The sequence below is a fragment of the Phycodurus eques genome, chromosome 10 (genome assembly GCF_024500275.1).
Source record: "Phycodurus eques isolate BA_2022a chromosome 10, UOR_Pequ_1.1, whole genome shotgun sequence".
Classification (NCBI taxonomy): Eukaryota; Metazoa; Chordata; class Actinopteri; order Syngnathiformes; family Syngnathidae; genus Phycodurus; species Phycodurus eques.
The window spans coordinates 4079830-4102529 of NC_084534.1; the positions used below are offsets into that span (position 1 = coordinate 4079830).

Sequence of the window (22700 nt, forward strand, 5' to 3'; positions counted from 1 at the left end):
TTCATGGTAAATTCCCAACAGGAGTAACTGATCATAATAATGTCTATTACTAGAGTGTGCGCTGTTGGCGTGAGTTGAGTGGGTAGGGACCACGTGAAATTGTAGCGTCACACGCATCAGATGCACGCGCAGTTATTCATGCCGTCCAGATGGACGCACAGCTGTGAAATGCCTTAGGTGAGGGTGTGTGAACACAGCACATGGAGATGTGTGATGCCAGGCCCGGAGAAGTTCACAGGCACTATTTGTTATGAATGTCAATCATTCCGTATCGACTCTATTAATTGTTGACTTTATTTTTCCATAACTTTTTTTTGTTATTTTTTGTTTCTGGTTCATCTTGTCTGTATTGTGTATACGTCCGCGTGATTTATTGTGTTTGCACTCATGAATTATGACTGTGGTTGACCTGTTTTAGGATTTGATGCTTTTTGTTTGACTGCTTCTGTTCTGTCCTACAGTGATTGCCTCTCTTTGTAAAATCTGACTCGAAACTAGTTCAAGTTTCATATGCATCTGTACTTGAGTGTTACAAATTCAGCTTGAAGACATGTGAATCCACATCGGTTTTTATTTTGGTTCTTGTGAGTCTGCAAATTCCAGTAAATCTGCATTGTTTCTCATTCATATTCACAGATCTTGTATCATATTTTGTTTGTTGGCACACAGTGGATTTGTGTAATAAGATCCAGTATAAACAATTCTGATAATATCAGAGGTGGGACCAAATCATTGCTTTGCAAGTCACAAGTCTCAAATCTTTAACTTAAAATCCCGAGACAGGCAAGTCCCGAGTCAAGTCACCGGTCCTACTTTTTCCGAGTCATTTTAACAACAAAGTAATAATATATTTTCATTCATATAATGTTTATATAGCACGGTGGACGACAGGTTAGAACATCTGACTCACAGTTCTGAGGAGCTGGGTTCAAATCCAGCCTCTCCTGTATGGCGTTTGCATGTTCTCGCCTTGTTTGTGTAGTTTTTTTATCCAGGTACTCATGTTTCCTCCCGCATCCCCAAAACATGGTAGGTAAACTGAAAACTCTAAATTGCCCGTAGGTTTGAATGTGAGTGTGAATGGTTGTTTGTTTATGTTTGCCCTGCGATTGGCTGGCGACCAGTTCTGGGTGTACCCCACCTCTCGCCCGAAGATAGTTGGGATAGGCTCCAACATGCCTAGTGAGAAAAGCGGTACGGTAAACGGATGGATGAATGTTTGTATATTTAATTAATATTATATACCAGAGGTGGGATCAAGTCATTGCTTTGCAAGTCACAAGAAAGTCTCAAGTCTTTTCCCTCAAGTCCCAAGTCGAGACATGCAAGACCCGAATTCCTACACTTTGAGTTTGGAGTCATTTTACCAACAAAATAAAAATATATTTTAATATATCTAAATTTTATATGTAATTAATATGTAAACATTAAATACTACGTTTTCAGTTATTCGTTGAAAATGCTATGCACTGACTTAACTTTTTTCTCACTTTATTTATGAAGTTACATTAAACAGACCTGTCACAAATGACAATTTGCATCCAGCAGTGCTGCAATTAGTAATCGAGTATCCTACTGACTATTCTATTGAATAATTAAGTAATCGGATAAAATGTATTTTTGTTTGGTTAAAGAAGCAATTATGAATACACAACAGAAAATGAGACTTTTCGCTTAATAAGGAACGACCAATTAGTTTCCTCTTTTAGATAATCAACAGTATTTTTCTTAAATTCACCTAGTGCATATAGTGGAAACTGCATTTTCCTGTCTACAAACACTTCTAGTGAGACATTTTAAAAAAATATATATATATATAAAACACAAATATAAAAAGAGTTCCGTTTAAATTTGGCATTTCTTGTGCGTGCCGGCACGGTGGGCGAATGGTTAGCACATCTGTCTCACAGTTCTGGGAACCGGGGTTCAAATCCCGACCCCACCTGTGTGGAGTTTGCATGTTCTCCCCGTGCCTGTGTGGGGTTTCTCCGGGCACTCCAGTTTCCTCCCACATACAAAAAACATGCGTGGTAGGTTAATTGAAGACTCTAAATTGCCCGTAGGTGTGGATGTGAGTGCGAATGGTTGTTTTGTTTCTATGTGCCCTGCAATTGGCTGGCGACCGGTTCAGGGTTTTATTCCGCCTCCCGTCCGAAGATAGCCCGCGACTAGTGAGGATAAGCGGTAAAGAAAATGGATGGATGGATGGATTTCTTGTGAGTATCAAAAACATAAGGCAATAATTAAAAAAAGAGGAACAAACGTTTGTCATCTTCTCATAAAGGCCCAATTTTATCCAACTGTGGTATCTCAGTCAGAACAGTAAGGGGCACTGTGTAAATATATTACATCAAAAAGAGGCGAAGAAGAAGAAAAGGTCACGAAGAAGAGCGTAGTTTCATGTCGAATAGATACTAGTCGTGTGCTGATTGGTAAATAAAGTGAAAAAAATAAATACAAGACTGATTCCTAAGAACACTACACTGACTAAACCAGATTGGAATGAACGGGAAGCCCAAACAGCCCACGGCCAGCCCGCCGTGTAACTATTTGCATGATCGCTCACAAAGCTAACTGCTAATGCTAACGAAAACGTGCATACCCGCAATGCAAAGTGGATTTTTTTTTTTTTTGAGAGAGACAGAGCTGCAAAGCCTTTGCTTCTCAATACTATAAAAGTGGTAAGTCTTTTCAAATCAGTGTGCTCGAGGTCAAGTGAAGTCACAAGTCATTGCTGTTCACGTCCAAGTCGAGTTGCAAGTCTTGTGACATTTTGTCAAGTCGAGTCTAAAGACATCAAATTCATGACTCGAGTCCACACCTCTGGATAATACTGCCCAGTTTTCTGTCAGAGAGGTAATAATTAATTTACAATTTTATGTTGTAGATGTTGTTCTGCATTTACAAATAATGCTGTTTTTGACATTTGCCCCTTTCTTGTGGCTAAATCTTGTGGCATCTGTGTATGTAGCATGTTTGACATCGTAGTGTTTCAAATGAATTTCCTCTGATGGGTCATAATTCAGCTACAGTAATGTAAAATAATTTTACACATGATGTTTTGCCACCTGGTGTCACTTGTTGACAGATTTCAATTACACCAATGTTGAACTCAATGGAACTCAAATTACCACACAGTCATTCATAATGTGCTCTTGGTGTTGAAATCATGAGCTGTCATCTCTCCATAAGCAGAGAAAGACAACCGTGACTATTAATTTATTCATTTTCTACTGCTTATCTTGTTTAGGGTCAGGTGTGAGCCACTTTTGAAGTGGACTCTGCATGAAATCAAGTGGTGTTTTTAATATTTTGGTATTTAACTAATTAATTAAATTGTCGATATACTGATTAACCTTTACATGACAAAGTGATTCAATCAATCAGTCAATCAAACTGTATTTGTAAGTGCTTTTTATACACAAAATGCAACACAAAGTGCGTTACATTAAAAAAAAATCAATAAAAATATCAATTGATTGAGAGGGGATGAAGCCCACGTGCCACCTGCTTTAAAGTTGGCTTTGTGAACAAGTGGCTGTATTTGGCCAGAGTCAAGGGGAGGGGGGTGATGCGCCCCAACTTCCTGTATGAAAAATGACTAAATGTCAAGTGATTTGAGAACCTAAGAAAAGTCAGTTATCACTGTTGTGAACCGTTTACGATCAGATAGTAGTTGGGGCGCATCATGCTTTACTGCTGTATATCTAAACCAATTGGTGTGATGGGTGCACTATCCCTCCCATAGAGCATTGCATAACCCTGCCAGCACACATTGTACTACTCACTAACAAACTAACCTGATTTGAATGTGAATCCTATTAGTCTCCATAGCAACGGCGTGTTGCCATTTATGTAACAAAATGTATGATTAGGTTGCATTCCCGGATTTCTGAAAATCCCCTTGTACGCTCCACAACCGTTGACCCCAAAAAGCCACTACACAAGTGCAACAATATGAATCTTTGTTGCGAGTTAAAACTAAACTAATCGCCGGTAGCTTATTATGTAATTGACCTCATACTGATTGATCCACTTTAAACAAATCGTGTCACTTTCAATGAGACAAGGAAAACCAGAACAATATGTCCCGCATGTTAAGCATTCCGCTCTTTCATTTACAGTCAGATCCCGAAGTATTTGAATAATAGCTGTTTTGTGATTTTGCCTCTTTACACCACCACACTTATGTCAAAATAAAAGATAGATAGATAGATAGATATGTTGAAGGGGCCACACAAAGCCACTCACTTGGCCAACTTCATCTCTATCTGCTGACGGATCGCCTGACGCTCCTGGTCGCTGCGGACAGGGAAGATGTTGCGGTCTTCCAGCTCCTGCTTGCTGGGTCGGTTCCGGAGCTTCACAGCCAAAAGCTCCTTCCTCATTCTGCGTGGGAGAGTCCCTGGACACACATAGAGGTAAACAACAACACGTTATCATCTAAATGTTTTCATCACAACACTCTGGACCAATGCTAGACACCTTTGCTGGACAAGTGTCACGCAAACCTTTGACCGATTTTCTGCGCAAACTGTTGCAAAGGCAGCACAATAATGAGAAAGAACACTGGCATGTTTGTTAGTTTGTGGTAAAGTGACTTTTTCCATTTCAATTCCATTTTTGTTTTGAACGTTAACCTACAAAAATGTATTATTATTTGTAGCATTTCGTGGGGGTTCATTGCGCTTCCAGCTGAGTACCATTTCATTGATATTATGTATTAAAAAACTGGCATGCAAAAAAAAAAAAAAAAAAAAAAAGCAACCATACATGCATTTTAATCAGATCTTTAGCAAACTTGACACATTTGTCACCATAAATAAATCACTTGATCTGATCAAATAATTCCAGGAAAATAAGTTAAAACGTTTGATGTAATTTGGGTCACAGAGGAAAAAAATAAAAAATAGAACAAAAATGAAACGACTAGATGCAGAATTTCCTCTGCAAGCACAACATAGCCTGTTCTGATTTCACAAAGATGTGAGCATCTTAACATATTCAAAGTGGATTCCCCATTTTAAATCAAAATTGTTGACAAATGTGCAATGTGGATTAGACACAGATTGCATATGTTATTATTGCATGTTATTACATTAAAGACCCTGACCCGATATGCACGTAGCAAATGTTGCTTAAATCAGATCACATTCACCAGAAATTTGATTTTCACCCATTAAAAACAAAAATGATGTAAATGATTAAAAAAAAAAAAAAAAACAACAATTGATATTTCATAGACTTAAGATCGGATATCCATTTCATTCATTAATTTTCTGTACCGCTTATCCTCACTAGGGTCGCGGGCATGCTGGAGCCTATCCCAGCTATCATCGGGCAGGAGGCGGGGGTGCACCATGAACTAGTCGCTTGCCAGTCGCAGGGCACATACAAACAAACAACCATTCACACTCATATTCACACCTACGGGCAATTTAGAGTCTTCAACCAACCTACGATGTGTGTTTTTTGGTTGTGGGAGGAAACCGGAGTACCCGGAGAAAACCCACTCAGGCACGGGGGAGAGCATGCAGATTCCACACAGGCGAGGCCGGATTTGAACCCAGGTCCTGAGAACTGTGAACTGCTTTCAATTCAACATTTGAGGATTATCATTACCCGGATAACTAGATCTCTACTCAATTATTATTTTTTTAAACACACATACACACACACAGCTGCAGTTTTCCCCTCAAAAAATCTGCTACTACTTTGTCATTCCCTCATTGGCAGCATTTTGGGGTCAATCTGTGAAACTCAAGCCAGTAAGCATTCATGAATTGTATTAAATTAGCATGTAATAATGTTCAGGGTGTTGCAGGACCCCCATCATTCAGAATTAAATCAATTTCATTATAATGGCTAACCATCAGGATCCATGGCTGCAGACAACAGAGGGCGCTCTGCTTCCTTCTGAAAGCCTTGAGGCGCCCGTCCGCTCCACTACATGCTGAAACAGTGTCAATTATAGTTGGAATTGAAAAAGGGAACTTAAAAGCAAACCAGGAAGTTGGAATACAAAAATGACACTGACAGAAATAAACAGCACTTTTTACTGAGAAAAAGATGGACATGAACGGTAAATCTGAAGACTGAAAGTGAGAACACATTATAATTTTCTATGCTGCTTATCGTGATTAGGGCAAGAGGTGGAGTATACCCTTAACTGGTCGCCAGTCAGCAGGATTAAAATAAAAAACATCCAGATAAACTATTTTTTTCAGGTCTATATTGTATCTTTGAAAGGAATCTTTTTGAGTAGTTTTTCAATACTTTAGTATCGCTATCTTTTTCTACAGACAATCGTTTCAATACCAATGCGTCTACAATTCTCAATCACCGGGTAAATCAGGGATGTTGCTTTGGGCAATCATGATGGTGTTCGAAGGATGAATACTGTAGCTCCTGCTCCGATTGCAGCAGGGAGGGAGCCTCAGAGCCTCCAAAAGTCTCCAATCACATCAGAAGTAGCTAGATTTGTCACAAAAAAAAAAAAAAAGCATTGCAGGAAGGGTCTGAACAGCTAACTATAACTATGGCAAAAAGGTCACTAAGGTCACTGTCCAGAGCTATCCAATTCTTTCTTTTCAACCTTTGCTGCTAATCGGAGGTAAATAATCCTGCCAAATAAAAAGATCTGCGCGAGGCTGCTTGTTGTAGCGAGAGCCACGCTGCGTTGTGCAAGAGAAAACTATTCACACACTATGCGATCACGCCTTCTATCGCTACAGTCTCTGATAGGCTGTTCCTCTCGCGGCAGGACTAGATTTAAAATAATAAGCAATATTAGAGACAAAACATGGGGCCAGAAAGGGATGATTTTTCAAAAGATTTTAATCAGAGTCGTGCAGTGGGCGCCTTCAGAATCTTCTCTGCTGACTTAAACCTTATCAAAAGCACTGACCTGCATTTCCAACTTACATAAAATTGTATTCAATTATTTACAACAGTTTCTTGTATTCTTTTCATAGTCTCTGTCTTGGCAGAGCAGCCTCCAGTCATTAAAGGTTTTCTTTTTTTTTTTTTTTTTGCCAGATTTCAGCTTCTGTGTGTGTTTCAATATGAATGTAATCTTCCCAGGGCCTTCAGACTCAACATTGTTGGTCAATGCCCACAATAGAAATGGCATGTTTCTTTTTTTGTGTGGATTTATTCGCCACTTCAACAACATAGCTGCAGTTTTTGTCATGTTATTAGATGAATAATGATTGTGAACTGCTGTAATGTAGAGACTTGGCGTCAAAACCACAGTAGTACTTTTGCATGCTAAAACAGCACATTTGACTTGGCTGCTGAGCAAAGGCCCGCATCCGAAATGCACAGCCCGCCACTGAATTTTAATAATATTTTTACTGTTAAGTCATACAGACAGTTTTAACATAAGGTAAATGAAGAACCTGAGTACAAGACAGCAAGAATTTTGAAAATTAGGTAATGGTTCTGGAGAAATTGAGTTTTGTTTTTTTTGTGTAGGAAAAAAAAAAGCCTTTTTGGGGATTGTTTTTGTGTGATTTCTCAACAAATCTCCTCAACCAATTCATTTCATCTGCTAGTCTGGGAGTCTCCTCCGATTGGCTGAGAAGTTTCAGTTAAAAATGTCCACCAATCACTCACAGGGGCCGATATTCTGAGGCGTGTTAAAAGTACTTTGACATTTTAATCGGTGTCACTTGCCCTAAAAACTTGACTTAACTAGCACAAATAGATTGAAATTGGTAAGAAGAGCAGTGTGGGCAGTAGAATAGGTCATGTACTTAAGCAATCGATTGTTTTTCATGAATTTATTTGTTATAGAGGATTTTGGAGGAGTTTTAACTGTTCATTCCATGTTGTTCTTGTTTTTTTCTTTTTTTAGATCTTTTGATTGGAAAATTCCACAATGATGGCGCCAACTCGTCAAATTGCTACTTTAAGGCTTGAGCACACCCCACCAAACAGGGGAGTGGGATGAGCAGTGGCTCATTTGCACGAGACAGGAGGCGCCTCAAAATGAGCGAGGTTCTAAAACGCGTAGGGATGTCCCAATCAAATTTTTTTTGTACCCCGACTCTTTGATTTTAAGTATCTGCCGATACTGAGTCCAGATCCGATACATATACAGAATAAATTCGTAACAAATTAGTCCAATAATCATATTAAATAATCATAATAAATATTTAGCATTGAGCAAATAGAAATAACAAAAATAGGGAAAATTTTGTCTCATTTCATCTCGGACAGTTAGGGGGGGAAATGACGATCTGTTGTTCCTGCTGTGGGCGCCTTGGCCTCTTATTGCAGTCAACTCAAAAAGAATAGAAGAAGACCGTCAGTTTCTGTATAAATATTCGTTCTTTGAAGTTAACTACCCCCGTGATCTAATGCTAATTCTAGCTAGCCCATCAATGGGGTTTTCCTTTGCCTGTTAGCATTTAGCTGGCGGTTTCTAAAATGATCAGGTGTGTCTTGTATTTAAATATAGAATGTGTGTAATTCTTTTTGTTGCGGGTTTATTTTTACAGAAAACTGCACCTGGGGTGTCATTATAAAGTTTAAAGCACGCTCAGGGAGGGCAAGGACTGTTATCGTATGTGTGTGTGTGTGTGTGTGTGTGTGTGTGTCTGTCACGCACGCACATACAAACACTGCGCGTCTCTTTCAGTCACTTATATTATATCAGTACTAAAAATACCCCGAAAATTTACATTGTTTAATGTAAAACGAAGCTATTACTGTTCTGTTTGGCAATATATGTGTACCTTTGGACTATTTTGGCTCTTTGTGAAATTCAAAATGTCAGAAAATGAACAAAAGCGATCTTTTTCACCCAATCTCGATCAGCTGAAAATCACGTGATCCACCACGATATTTCAACACGTGATCAGATCGGCACATCCCTGAGAAAAAGAGGGTGGAAAGTGTTCTATAATTATTCTTCCTTTGGGTACTTTGAAAGAAAGCATGTTACAGTTATGTTATTAAGACACCTGGTAAATAAAATAGTAAATTAATACAAATCAATAATTAGGTGTGAGCTATGTTAATAAGTAACTCTGAAGGCTGAACTCATTTACATTGTTGATGTGTCTTTTTAAGTTAGCATCCCTCTTTAAGTGCTGCTCTCTAGCAGATTCCACTGTTGCTTCCTCCCACAGCACACTGGGTCAATGCAATGAGTAACTCTGCACGAAAATCTACAGCAGGGAAGGCAGCAGAGCAACAGGTGCTCTCATTAAGCCACTCATTGATTACTCGCGTTTAAACTTGCAACAGTGCGAGTTGTCAGTCTAAGATGACTGAGCAACAGTCGAAGCAAGCATTGCATCAAACAGACCATTCATTCATCATTTTCCGTACCACTTTTCCTCACTAGGGTCGCGGACGTGCTGGAGCCTATCCCAGCTATCTTCGGCTGAGAGGCGGGGTACTCCCTGAACTGGTCGCCAGCCAATCGCAGCAATCAGACCATTCCATTCTTAATTCTTGAAACATGAGAACAGCCTATCACACATTTGCTGAACCAATGTAATTTTGATGACAATGTTTTTTTTTCCTCTGCCACAGCAGCTAACACTTAACCAGATCAAATTATGGACTGCAATATCATACTGTGCTAATGACAGGCATATTGCATGCTATAACAGTCTTGCGCCACAGTATGACACATATGTTCACTCCATGCTGCTGTGCACTACTGACCCATATCACGAGTTAAAAATTAAGTCCCTACCAACAGACGTTGGCAGGACAATGAAACTTAACATGAGTAAGTCTGTCATTGGATGCACTCAATGTAAATACGGTTAACATCAGCAGAGATTATGCTGCCTCACTATCCAACAACTGCATGTCAAACTTTAGCTGGCTTTGTCCATACACGACTGGATTATACTAAAGCCCTGTTCGTAGTGAGGAGACGTACCAGAGATCACAGACTCGTTCCAGCTGTCCTGATCACTCAAGTACTCATCCAGACGCCGGTTCTCCTTGTTCTCATCAGACTGCTTCTTGGTCTCCGGCTCGCCAGCAGGCTCCCTCTCTGTGCTGGAGGTGCGGGAGAGGCGACCATCTAGCCTGCGTTTGGGAGATACACGCACCTCCTTCATTTGGAAGCTGAAGCCAAATACAAAATGACAACATCAGGAACCATTTCAAATGCATACAATTAGTATCACCTTGACACAAAGATTACAGATATGTTATAGCCACTGAGGAAAACATGGCTTTGATTTAACAGTTCATTACGTTGGATGAATATACTCCATCCATCCATTTTCTAAGCTGCTTCTCCTCACTAGGGTCGCGGGCGTGCTGGAGCCTATCCCAGCTGTCATCGGGCAGGAGGCGGGGTACACCTTGAACCGGTTGCCAGCCAATCGCAGGGCACATACAAACAAACAACCCTTCGCACTCACATTCACACCTATGGGCAATTTAGAGTCTCCAATTCATGCATGTTTTTGGGATGTGGGAGAAAACCGGAGTGCCCGGAGAAAACCCACGCGGGCACGGGGAGAACATGCAAACTCCACACAGGCGGGGATTGAACCCCACTCCTCAGAACTGTGAGGCTGACGCTCTAACCAGTTGTCCACCGTGCCGCCATGAATATACTCAATAGTTTAAAATAACTTCAGAGTGGAGAAATGTGGCAAGCTCATTGTGTTAAATTAGTAGGTTTGGCAAATTTGAGGTCGAAACATGGGCCAAAGTTGTAAATGTCAAAGGTCAGATAAGACATTTCTAATCTTTCTTAGATGTTTAAAGATGATTTCCACGTCAAGTACAGACACTATCTTCGAAGGTATCTAACACGATATAATTTATGTATATTAGGTCAAAAGTCATTCAGCAAAACATCCAGAAAATGTTCTCACTTCCAATGGCAGTATGATATTTTATCCAAGACCTGTATCAAATGTTCTGCTTTTATAAAGGTAATCATAACTGACACTGTCAGGGAAGTCTTAATTTAGAGGTGTTAATTAACAATATGTTTCGAACACACAGTAAGCTCCATTAGTTACATGACAGGGACAAAACTATTAGGATATTATATACTGTATACCCAATCTTTTTTTTTTTTCAAACTGCTCATTCTCATTAACCTATCCCAGATGAGTGGGCGAGACAAAGGGTTCACTCTGGACTGGTCGCCGGCCAACCGCAGGGCTGACAAACAACCATTCAGACTCACAATAACACCTATGGACAATTTAAACCTTTAAATGAACCTAATAATTGAGAAAGGAAGCCCAAGTAACGTGGGGAAACGATGCAAAAAATTTTTAATTGAGGGCTAATCAGTACTAATAGAGAGAGACAGACAGACAGAGAGACAAACCAACAAACAGAGAGAGAGAGAGAGAGCGCTAGAGAGAGACAAAAAAACTAACTCAATAACGTAAAACTGCCATTGTCCTATTCTTGTCAATTCATAAATGAATGTTTGTTATTCATATAATACTTGTAGCGTATATTTGTGATTTCAATATAATATATAACACACTGTCCAACCTGTCCTGTCGATGTTTGGTGGCCAGCGCACGGTGCAGTTCCTCGATTATGCAGCTGGGGGGTAGTTGAGAATGGATTGCGCCAAGGTGGGGGGAGCCAGTTGGTGTGGACATTCGGCCTCTCAACAGGGAGCCATGAGGGTCTTTGGGAAGCGTGAAATTCCTGGGTAAGGTGGCTGGAGATTTTTTCACTCGCACTGGTGGCGCACCTGAGAAGGGATATATATGAGCCAGCGTCAGATGCGAGTGGAAGATGAAGCAGCACGGACGCCCAAGATGAGTACGACTATCTAAACTCACCATCAAGGCTGCCCAGTCTGGTGAGCACTTTGACTTGGAGGTTGGGTCCTGGAGGGGTGCTGGCACGTCTCTGAGGAGGGGCCGGTTCCTTTCTGCAGTCAGAGAACTCCACCAAATGCTCATCAAAGGGACCTCCGTTTTCACTTTGACTGGGATCTTCCACTGCCTTGCAATCCTCCATCACATCTTGCACTAAAAGTGGCAGAATTGAATAGTTCCGTTTGAGACATCTCTGTCTCCACCAAGAGCACACTTTTTGGAACTACTACATATGGAAAATTCTCTGTTTTGTTTCAGTGTATTCAGTATTGTAATATAAGCAAAACAAACATCTTGAACCTTTATTTGAATTATATTTGTTTGGATTGAATTATTACATAGCTGCCTGCGGCGAAAGCACTGGTTAGAGCGTCTGCCTCACTGTTCTGAGGACTGGTATTCAATTCCCGGCCCCGCCGATGTGGAGTTTGCATGTTCTCTCCGTGCCTGCGTGGGTGTTCTCCGGGCGCACCGGTTTCCTCCCACATCCCAGAAAAATGCATGGTAGGTTAATTGAAGACTCTAAATTGCCCGTAGGTGTGAATGTGAGTGTGAATGGTTGTTTATTTATATGTGCCCTGCGATTGGCTGGCATCCAGTTCAGCGTGTACCCCGCCTCCTGCCCAATGACAGCTGGGATAGGCTCCAGCACTCCTGCGACCCTTGTGAGGAGAAGCGGCTCCGAGAATGGATGGATATCTGCCTGCATAGCATACCTACCAAAGAGACTTTTTGTGTGTGTGTGCAATAACTGATTTGTTACTATTATTATTATTATTAGTGAGGGAGAAATTATTCTATTCTTAGATGTATTGTAATGCAGATGTAAACAATTCTGAATGGAATAATACATTTCAATGAACAATTATTAAATAAAATAAGGCTGTTAGAAAAGAAAATCTAATATTATTATAATCGTCTACAAAATCCTCAAAACTGTCAAACTTCAAAGTGGCTAACAGGAGATGGATGAAAATTGAAGCACTGCAGTTTTATGACTTACTGTAAGTGTGGGTGGAGGGTATATTTATGAGTCCAAGGGAAGACAAGAAGCCAATGCAGATATTTTAGGAAATGGTGTCAAATGCCACATTCAGATCAAGAAGGATGAGATCAAATTCCAGAATCTGGTACTATGAATTGGACATTAGTGATTTGTACCAGCTGAGATGCTGTATTTTGAAGAGAATCGGTAGGTTAGATGAGGATGGCAAGAATTTTCGAGCATCAAGATAAGTAGAAGATTTGGAATCCGGAATAAGGTCAGGGATGTCTGTCACAAGGGGAAAGATTGAACCATAAAGTTAGCAGGACAGAAGGGACAGGTGTAGAAACCTTTGGAAATGTTGGGTGCCGGTGGATCTTATCTTGTAGTTTCTAATGTTTTGCGAGCCCCATTTGCAGTGGTCCTTCTCCTTTTATACCTGTTAAAGCTTCAAAATCATGGCCCGGGTCTTCAGTGGTACTGGCCGGCGATGCTATGGGCTCCTCATCTCTGTCATCTCCATCTGAGTGGTTTGGAGTGTCCTGATCTTCATTGTTACCTCCACAAGCAAGGTCTGAATCTGCACGCAAGAATGACTTTTGATGCATGCAGACATCATTTGGCAAAACAAATGAAAAGTAATAACCTGTAATTAACTTGAATGTGTGAGTGTCTGTGTGTGCGTGTGAGTGTGAGTGTGTGTGCGTGCGTGCACACGGGCATACGTGCGTGATTGTGTGTCTAATTTTTTCACCTGCTTCCATCTTCCCAGGGTTCTGTTTAAGGAGGTCATCTCGCTTCTGTCGTACTGCTGCCTTTTTCTCCACAACTGCAAAATAAAGCACTTGTGAAAAGAGTCCAGTGATGGAACCGAATAGTGTAAAAGTTCTAGTTGAAGTGCCAATGCCAGCTCAAATTGAAAGTACAGTATTTACTATCACTGATGGAACACAAAATAGATCAACTCACCCACTGAGGGCTTCAGCTTCTCATTTTTCTTTTTCCTCCATTTCCATGGCTTGAAGATGCGTCCCAGGTTGGCTAACTTACTGTTGCGTCTTACAGGAGGTGTGCGAACCCCCGAGACCAGGCAGCCAGACTGCAGTACCCTCTGTTGGTCCATCACATCTTCAAGATAAGAGCAGACAGTGGAACACTAAAATAAGAACCAGGCAATTTCTTATTCGTATCCCTTCTCACACAATTGGCTGAGACCTCATCACGTGAGAGCCGTGTATGTGGGTCACAGGCGATACATGCTAAATACAGTAGATTCTCGTCTAAATCTGGAGGGGAAACTAAGGATGCGGGGAAAGACAGAGAATTGCATTGTTTATGTGAAACTCGGATGATCTGAGGCAGGCATTGGTCTGAAGCCTGCATTTCAAAAGTGGGTGGGGAGAAATTGTTCAGGAGTAAGCCAACTTTTATGAGCAAATCATCATCCTCTCGCATTTAACTGCTCCTCGCCATAGTGTCCAAAGACCAAATTAACAAAACTGTCAAACTCTGTTTTGACAATGATAGTAAAGCCTAGGTAGCCAAATAATTATATTAATTATTATGCCCAACGGGAACACTGTACACAAAAATAAATAAAATGTAAAAGATCATTTGTCCCACCCATTTGTTGCACATAAAATGAAAAGCAAGTATAAATGTTTTAAATTATGTTTGTCATTATTTTTAGACAAATTCGATGCATTTTAAGTAAAACAAGACATTCATGGACATCAAAAGTTTGGGCTGCTTGGAAAACTGATCAACAGCGTTTCTCATGTTCTGACATGTTTCAAATCAAATACTAATTTCATCATTCCCAAAATTAAAAAGTGCCAGGGTCCAATTTGAAAGCTGAAAATCCTCTGGACTCACACCAAAACCTTAAATCACAGCTCTTATCAACATATACGGCTATAATTGCTAAATACCATATATACAGTAGTTTTTATAACCCCAATAAGTGTATGTGAACATGGGGGTATAAATATGCTCATTAATAATCAATCCACTTCACACTTTCTAAACTTCATAAATCAACACATGCAAATTTTTTATGCATCAGCATGATAAGAATTAACACAGTCAAATCATGTGCAAATATTGAAATGTAAAGCTGAACAGTGAAACAGCCCAATTACTTTCAAGACATCATTTTTACACATTCCAATCAATCACAGCTTGGAGATTCCTAATTGATAATTAGAGATATATTGTGCTAATTAGGTGGGTCAACAAATACGGTGGCCCACACTTTGGGCCATAAATTGCTATTATTATTATTTATTTATTTTATCATTACTATTATCATTATGACATTACCAACAGAGTTATTCTACGTACATGGCTTTGTTGGAAGAATACATGCAAGTTATTTTTTTTTGCCATTTGCAGGCTCGTTTGCTGAACATTTTTCCAGTCCTGCCAAGACCAGCATACAGTAGTTGATAATGTATTGGGCTGAGATCACTCAGACAACCTCTCACAAGTGCAACAAGGTGGTAAGACCATCCCGACCCCATGTCAGTGTTGTATCATTCGCGAACATTTCGCTCAAAATAACGAATCTTTTTAGTGAACGTACTGAATTGAATCAGTTTATGAAATGATTCATTCTTTGAGCTTGGCCTCCACCGTGAGCAAGTCGGCTGGGAGTGGAAACTGAATTGCTGCAGCATTCCGTCACTCACTTCTGAATCTTCGTCAAATAGCCAATGAGCAGCCAGCGTGCAGATGGGAGAGGGATTCTGACCTGACTTTCAACAGTCATATCAAAGCAATTACTAAATCTGCCGTCTAACATCTGAAGAACATATCCAGAGTGAAGGCTTGCATGTGTCAAGCAGACCAGGAGAAGCTCATCCATGCCTTTATCTCAAGTAGACTTGACTATTGTAATGGTCTTCTGACTGGACTCCCCAAAAAGAGCATTAAACAGCTGCAGCTCATTCAGAATGCTGCAGCTCGGGTTCTGACCAGAACAAAGAGGTCAGAGCATATTACACCAATTCTAAAGTCTATGCACTGGCTCCCAGTCAGCTTTAGAATATATTTTAAAGTTCTGCTACTGGTCTATAAATCTCTAAATGGCTTATGTCCTGAATACATGAAAGAAATGCTAATGGGATATAAACCCAGTAGGGTTCTGAGATCGACAGACTCAGGTCAAATAGTGGAGCACAGAGTTGTGAAGCAGCATTTAGCTATTATGCTGCACACAAATGGAATAAGTTGCCAACAGAAGTGACGTCAACCCCAAGTGTGCATGTTTTTAAGTCCAGGTTTTTTTCCCCTCATGCTTTTTAGAGCATTTCCACTTTTAAATTATATTTATTGCATTCTATGCTATTTTAATTGTATTTTTATTGTTCCCTCTTTGTTTTAAATGTTTATAAGCATTTTTTTTTCTTTGTTTTTAATGCTTTTAATCATGTAAAGCACATTGAGTTATCTTGTGTATGAAATGCGCTACATACATAAATTTACTTTCCTTTGCTTTGCGTTTGTTGAAACGGATCGACATACTATTACGTATGCAGTGAACTATTCTGCAGAAGTTCACTGCGAACCAGTACGATGAGTGACAATAATAATAATAATAATAATAATACATCAAGCTTATATTGCGCTTCTCAAGACACTAAAAGATGCTTTACACCAATCAGATGACAATAACAGTAAGGTAGAGTGAGCAGGAAGCTCGGCTGGCGGGGTGCTGGTGTCAACAAAGCTGTCCACCGCGGTGGAATGAAGAGAAGTCTTGCCGGCCGGCAGGAGCCTGTGCTGATGTAGAGGTGATGCGGAAGGATCTGTGAGGTAGCTGAGCTCGCCGCACAGATGTTCACAATTCACAAACGAAGCTGGGTGTTCGAGAGCTTGCTGAGAGAGAGAGAGGTAGGTGATTTTTTTTTTTTTTTTAAATCTCCCCACCTTTCCTAATTTACAATATGTGACAACAGGGCATCGTCCTTCAGTGAACGTGCTGAGTGAACATGATCCTCAGTGCTGAATCATGAACTGAATGAGGAAGCACTTGAATGATTTATGAAAAATAACAGAACAATTCGGTGAAGGAATCTTTTGAACAAATTTTTTTAACAAACTGATTCTAGTGATTTACTGATTTACTATACTCAAAAGAACTGCCGTGCCCATCGCTAGCCCAAGCAAGGCTAGTTTCCAAAACACAGAAGCCAAGGAAGAACCTGGACCCCATCCCTGAGAAGGTACAGGGGGCCCAGGAGCCCATGCCATCCGGTGCCACCAAAGTGCACAGGCAAAAGTACCCTGGGCGGACAGGCCCAAAGGAAATGAAAGAAACTCCACCCACAACACAGACACCCAACCAAAGCCGTTGGGACAGGTAGCACCCGTAATCAGAAGATCCAGGAGAAGGCGAGGAGCCAGCGCGCCCGCCCTACAGAAAATTTGACATTGTGAATGAAATCTGATTAAGGCAAGGGCAGGACAGTGTTCCAGAGGTTAGTACATCTGCATCCAAGTCAAGAGGTTCTGGGTTTGAATATGGACCTTCTTGTGTGAAGTTTCTGGGTCTACCTCCCACATTGCAAAACCATGCATGTTAGGTTATTTGAAGACTCTAAATTGTCGACAGTATATGTCCAACAATAACTGACTGCTGAGGAGCCAGGATTTCCTCCACCTCTTGCCTGACGTCAGCTGAGTTAGACTCAAATTTACCAGTGAACTTAATAATACAAGCAGTATAGAAAATGGATCAATGTTTAAGACAGCATAAAGGCCTTTTCTAAAGGTAAACAAAAGTTTCAGCAGGCTGCAAACTTCTTCTTTTCCTTTCGGCTTGTCCCTTTAAGGGTCACCACAGCTCGTCATCCTTTTCCATATAAGCCTATCTCCTGCATCCTACTCTCGAACACCAACTGCCCTCATGTCTTCCCTCACGACATCCATCTTCCTCGAGCTCTCTTGCCTGGCAGCTCCATCCTCATCATCCTTCTACCAATATACTCACTATTTCTCCTCTAGACATGTCCAAACCATCAAAGTCTGCTCTCTCTAACTTTATCTCCAAAACATCGAACCTTGGCTGTCCCTCTGATGAGCTCATTTCTAATTTTATCCAACCTGGTCATTCCGAGAGCGAACATCAACATCTTCATTTCCGCCACCTCTAGCTCTGCTACCTGTTGTCTTTTCAGTGACACTGTCTCTTATCCGTACATCATGGCTGGCCTCACCACTGTTTTATAAACTTTGCCCTTCATCCTAGCAGAGACTCTTCTGTCACATAACACACCTGACACCTTCCTTCACCCGTTCCAACCTGCTTGGACCTGTTTCTTCAATTCCTGACCACACTCACCATTGCTCGGAACGGTTGACTCCAAGTATTTAAAGTCCTCCACCCTTGCTATCTCTTCTCCCTGTAGCCTCACTCTTCCCCCATCACCCCTGTCATTCATGCACATATATGCTGTCTTACTTCGGCTAATCTTCATTCCTCTGCTTTCCAGTGCATGCCTCGATCTTTCTAACTGTTCCTCCACCTGCTCCCTGCTTTCACTGCAGATCACAATGTCATCTGCAAACATCATGGTCCACAGGGATTCCAGTCTAACCTCATCTGTCAGCCTATCCATCACCACTGCAAACAGGAAGGGGCTCAAGGCTGATCCCTGACGCAGTCCCACCTCCACCTTAAATTCATCTGTCACACCTACAGCACACCTCTCCACTGTTCTGCTGCCCTCGTACATGTCCTGTATTATTCTAACATACCACTAATTATAGTCTGCCATAGTCTGCCACTCCAGACTTCTGCATGCAGTACCACAGTTCCTCTCTGGGTACTCTGTCATAGGCTTTCTCGAGATCTACAAAGACACAATTTAACTCCTTCTGACCTTCTCTGTAATTTTCGATCAACATCCTCAATGCAAATAATGCATCTGTGGTACTCATTCTAGGCATGAAACCATACTGTTGCTCACAAATACTCACTTCTGTCCTGAGTCGAGCCTCCACTACTCTTTCCCATAACTTCATTGTGTGTCTCATCAACTTTATTCCTCTATAGTTCCCACAACTCTGCACATCACCCTTGTTCTTAAAAAATGGGCGCCAGCGCAATTTTCCTCCATTCCTCAGGCATCGTCTCACGCGCTAGAATTCTATTGAACAAGCTGGTCCAAAACTCCATAGCCACCTCTCCTAGATGCTTCCATACCTCCACAGGAATGTCATCAGGACCAACTGCCTTTCAATTTTTCATCCTCTTTAATGCCTTTCTAACTTCCCCCTTACTAATCATTGCCACTTCCTGGTCCACACCACCTCTTCTACTCTTCCTTCTCTCTCATTTCCCTCATTCATCAACTCCTCAAAGTATTCTTTCCATCTATCTAGCACACTACTGGCACCAGTCAACATATTTCCATCTCTATCCTTAATCAGCCCAACCTGCTGCACATCCTTCCCATCTCTATCCCTCTGTCTGGCCAACCTGTATAGATCCTTTTCTCCTTCTTTAGTGTCCAACCTGGCATACATGTCATCATATGCCTCTTGTTTGGCCTTTGCCACCTCGTCCTGTCTCAGCTTCCACCACATGGTTCTCTGCTCTCCCTTTGTCTTCCTAATCTTCCTCCCCACCACCAGAGTCATCTTACACACCACCATCCTATGCTGTCTAGCCACACTCTCCCCTACCACTACCTTACAGTCGGTAACCTCCTTCAAATTACATTGTCTGCACAAGATGTAATCCACCTGCGTGCTTCTACCTCCGCTCTTGTAGGCCCCCCTATGTTCCTGCCTGAAAAAAAGTGTTCACTACAGCCATTTGCATCCTTTTTGCAAAGTCTACCACCATCTGTCCCTCCAAGTTCGTTTCCTGGATGCCGTACTTAACCATCACTTCATAATTTCCTTCACCAACATGTCCATTACAATCTACACCAATCACGATTCTCTCTCAGTCTGGGATGCTCAGAACTACTTCGTCTAGCTCCTTCCAGAATTTCTCTTTCACCTACCCGTGGGGCATAGCCACTAATAACATTATACATAACACCCTCAATTTCAAGTTTCAGCCTCATCACTCGATCTGATAATCTTTTCACCTCCAAGACATTCTTAGTCAACTCTTCTTTTAAAATACCCCCGACTCCATTTCTCTTCCCATCTACACAATGGTAAAATAATTCAAACCCTGCCCCTAAACTTCTAGCCTTACTGCCTATCCACCTCGTCTCCTGGGCACACAATATATCAACCTTTCTCCTAATCATCATGTCAACCAACTCCTGAGATTTTCCTGTCATAGTCCCAACATTCAAAGTCCCCACATTCAGTTCTAGGCTCTGTGCTTTCCTCTTCTCTTCCTGCCAAAGAACCTGCTTTCCATCTCTTCTTCGACTTCGACCCACAGTAGCTGAATTTCCACCGGCACCCTGCAGGTTGACGGCGCCGTTGGCTGATGTTGTTAACCCTGGCCACGACCGATCCGGTATGGAATTCTTTGGATGAATGCTCATATTTGTTTGGCAAAGTTTTAAGCCGGATGCCCTTCCTGACACAACTATCTGCATTTATCCGGGCTTGGACCGGCCTACAGTTTGCATTGGTTTGTGCCCCCATAGGGCTGTGTTCTCTTTCTGTTTCTATGTACGTTGTTTATATGTACATCATTCACAGATTTTATGCCAATAGATGTGTATTGTAGTCAGTTTGGGTCTCAAACAGGAAACAAACTTCTCGTTTGAGTCTCAGAAAAAAAAGGGGAACTCCGAAGATTGGGCTTTGTGGATCACCAAAAGCTTCAGCACAGATGATGAGAGCTGTGCTGATCTTTTTACATTATGGATTTTTCTGATTAATGTTCATTATAATGTAAAAGTAAATCAGGAAAAGCTGTTTGTTAAGGCTGATTCTGTAGACAAAATGTATATTAGCATTGATATCTATCAGTGAGAAGAGCTACTATACAATGTGCTGTTAGAGGTGGATTACCAACAGCTGTCCCTGCACTTGTAAGCTGTGCTACGCAAGAGGATTGATCATTGTGATGGATACCCAAGTTTATTGAGACCACTTCTGTGGTGCTGCATTGAACGTACAGTGAGAACTATGTTCCTTTGAGAACAGACAAAAATAGGCACTCCTACACAGTCTGGCTCTGACAACATGCTGACACCTCAGGGAGGCTACAGCTGAGTCGTGGGCTGCGCAAAAGTATCGCTCCATGAATTTTTCACGTCTCTGTCAGTAACTCCTAAATCCACAAAATATGCTCACTCGTCACCTAAGAAATTAATAAAGCATATACACTTACCATCCCCAGCTACATAAGATTATTTCCAGAGAAATGTCAAAGTCGTATGTGAATTACAATATAAAATTACTAATACACAGGTTCCCTTTATCGTCTATGTTGAACATACACTTTTTATGAAAACATGCAAGCTCTTGACTGTTGCAGCTCTTCCATCTGCCTACCGAGGCATCGTGTAAAAACTCAACAAACGAGCTAGAGACCTGATGAAAAACACAACACCAACCACAACCAATCATCGATTTGATCCACAGGCATCAAATAAATGTTTTGACTCTCAGTGATACAAAGCTCCTTGACCACCAACAATCAGAAGCAGGTCAACTGCCCAAGTAATGTCTGCCTCCATATGATGTGATGAGAAATTTAGGTCAAGCGTGCCATCGCTATTACAGCACGCACAGGGTTAGGCTGCCGTTGCCATGGTTACCACACTGGATGCTGCAGAAAAAGACCCTGGAAGGCAGAGAATCACCACAGCAGAAGAAATTGGGAGTTGCTGGGTGGATGGGAAGGCTGTTGCCACACAGAGAGACAGAAAACTGCAACCAATCATAGCTCAGCAGATAATAATGCATAATGTAAGCCACTGTATTTTTAATTTGCAACTTTTCTTGAAATATTTATTAAAAACTGTATTTTCTTGTATTTTTCTGCGAGCACAAAGAGGAGAAATCAAGCACCATTCAGGAAACAGAACATTACTACAAGTAGTAGTAGTACTGCACATCCATCGCACGCATACTCAATTCTGCATTCAGTGGTGCTGGATGACTGTTGCTCAAAATAACAAAAACAAGTACCATCAGCAACTGCAATGCTTTTAACTCATTAACGCCCAACAGAAACATGTTTTATAAGTAAATTAAGTAAAAGAACACACATCTCAGTAGTACTGAGCGAATCGGAAAATGTCACTCACGTGTAAAACGCTGCACCGCTGTACTCTTCGACCTATCATTCCACATCTGTCTACGAAAGTAAAAGAGAATATAGCTAAAACGCCTGAAAATCTGCTTTCACGGCGATGGGGGCGGGGGGTGGTTGGAATCAGGAGTGAAAAAGCAGCCTCGGAGGCTGCAAGCGCGACGCGCCATGTGGACCCCGCCCCTCCGGACAGCATGGGGAAACTAAACCAGCACACATACACACGCGCACACGCGCGCGCGACACAGTGCGTGCACTGTTCAAGCGTTTAGTTCCTGTTAAGCACACTCATCAAACACTATACAATATCGACAAAATATACAAGATGCCACTCTCAACCAACCAACCTATCAAACAATAAATCAATCAGAGGAGTTAAGTCCCAAATTTAGAATTCTTCATTTTCACCGAGACACACCGGACTAGTCTATGCTTCCAACTCTGTTTGAATAGCTTGGGAAGGGTACCTTTGTGTGCAAAAAGTATGGTCGATAAAGAAAGAGACAAAATGCAGCTTGGGGGCCATTTGTGGCCCAACGTCCATTTTTTTTTCCGCAGTCCTTGTCATATACTAAAAGTAACATTTAACAAGGCCCAAGGCAAGTATCGCGCTTCTTACAGGGCGATGCAGTAATAT

At 41.3% G+C, this 22700-nt stretch overlaps 1 protein-coding gene across 3 annotated transcripts in view; it reads right to left on the reverse strand.

Annotated features, from left to right (window-relative positions):
* The window catches only part of phactr3b (phosphatase and actin regulator 3b), a 59731-nt gene that overhangs the window by 17769 nt on the left and 19262 nt on the right, over positions 1–22700 (reverse strand). The window contains exons 1-8 of one of the 3 annotated variants that reach the window (XM_061687796.1): positions 22059–22155; positions 13792–13950; positions 13577–13651; positions 13262–13402; positions 11799–11990; positions 11500–11707; positions 9905–10095; positions 4252–4405 (exon numbers count right to left, since the gene is read on the reverse strand). In XM_061687796.1, coding sequence (XP_061543780.1) covers positions 4252–4405; positions 9905–10095; positions 11500–11707; positions 11799–11990; positions 13262–13402; positions 13577–13651; positions 13792–13950; positions 22059–22104 — 1166 coding nt within the window. In that variant the 5' untranslated portion in view covers positions 22105–22155. Of the gene's footprint in view, positions 1–4251; positions 4406–9904; positions 10096–11499; positions 11708–11798; positions 11991–13261; positions 13403–13576; positions 13652–13791; positions 13951–22058; positions 22156–22700 lie in introns of those variants that run through there. The other 2 variants (XM_061687795.1, XM_061687794.1) reach the window with 2 other exon arrangements.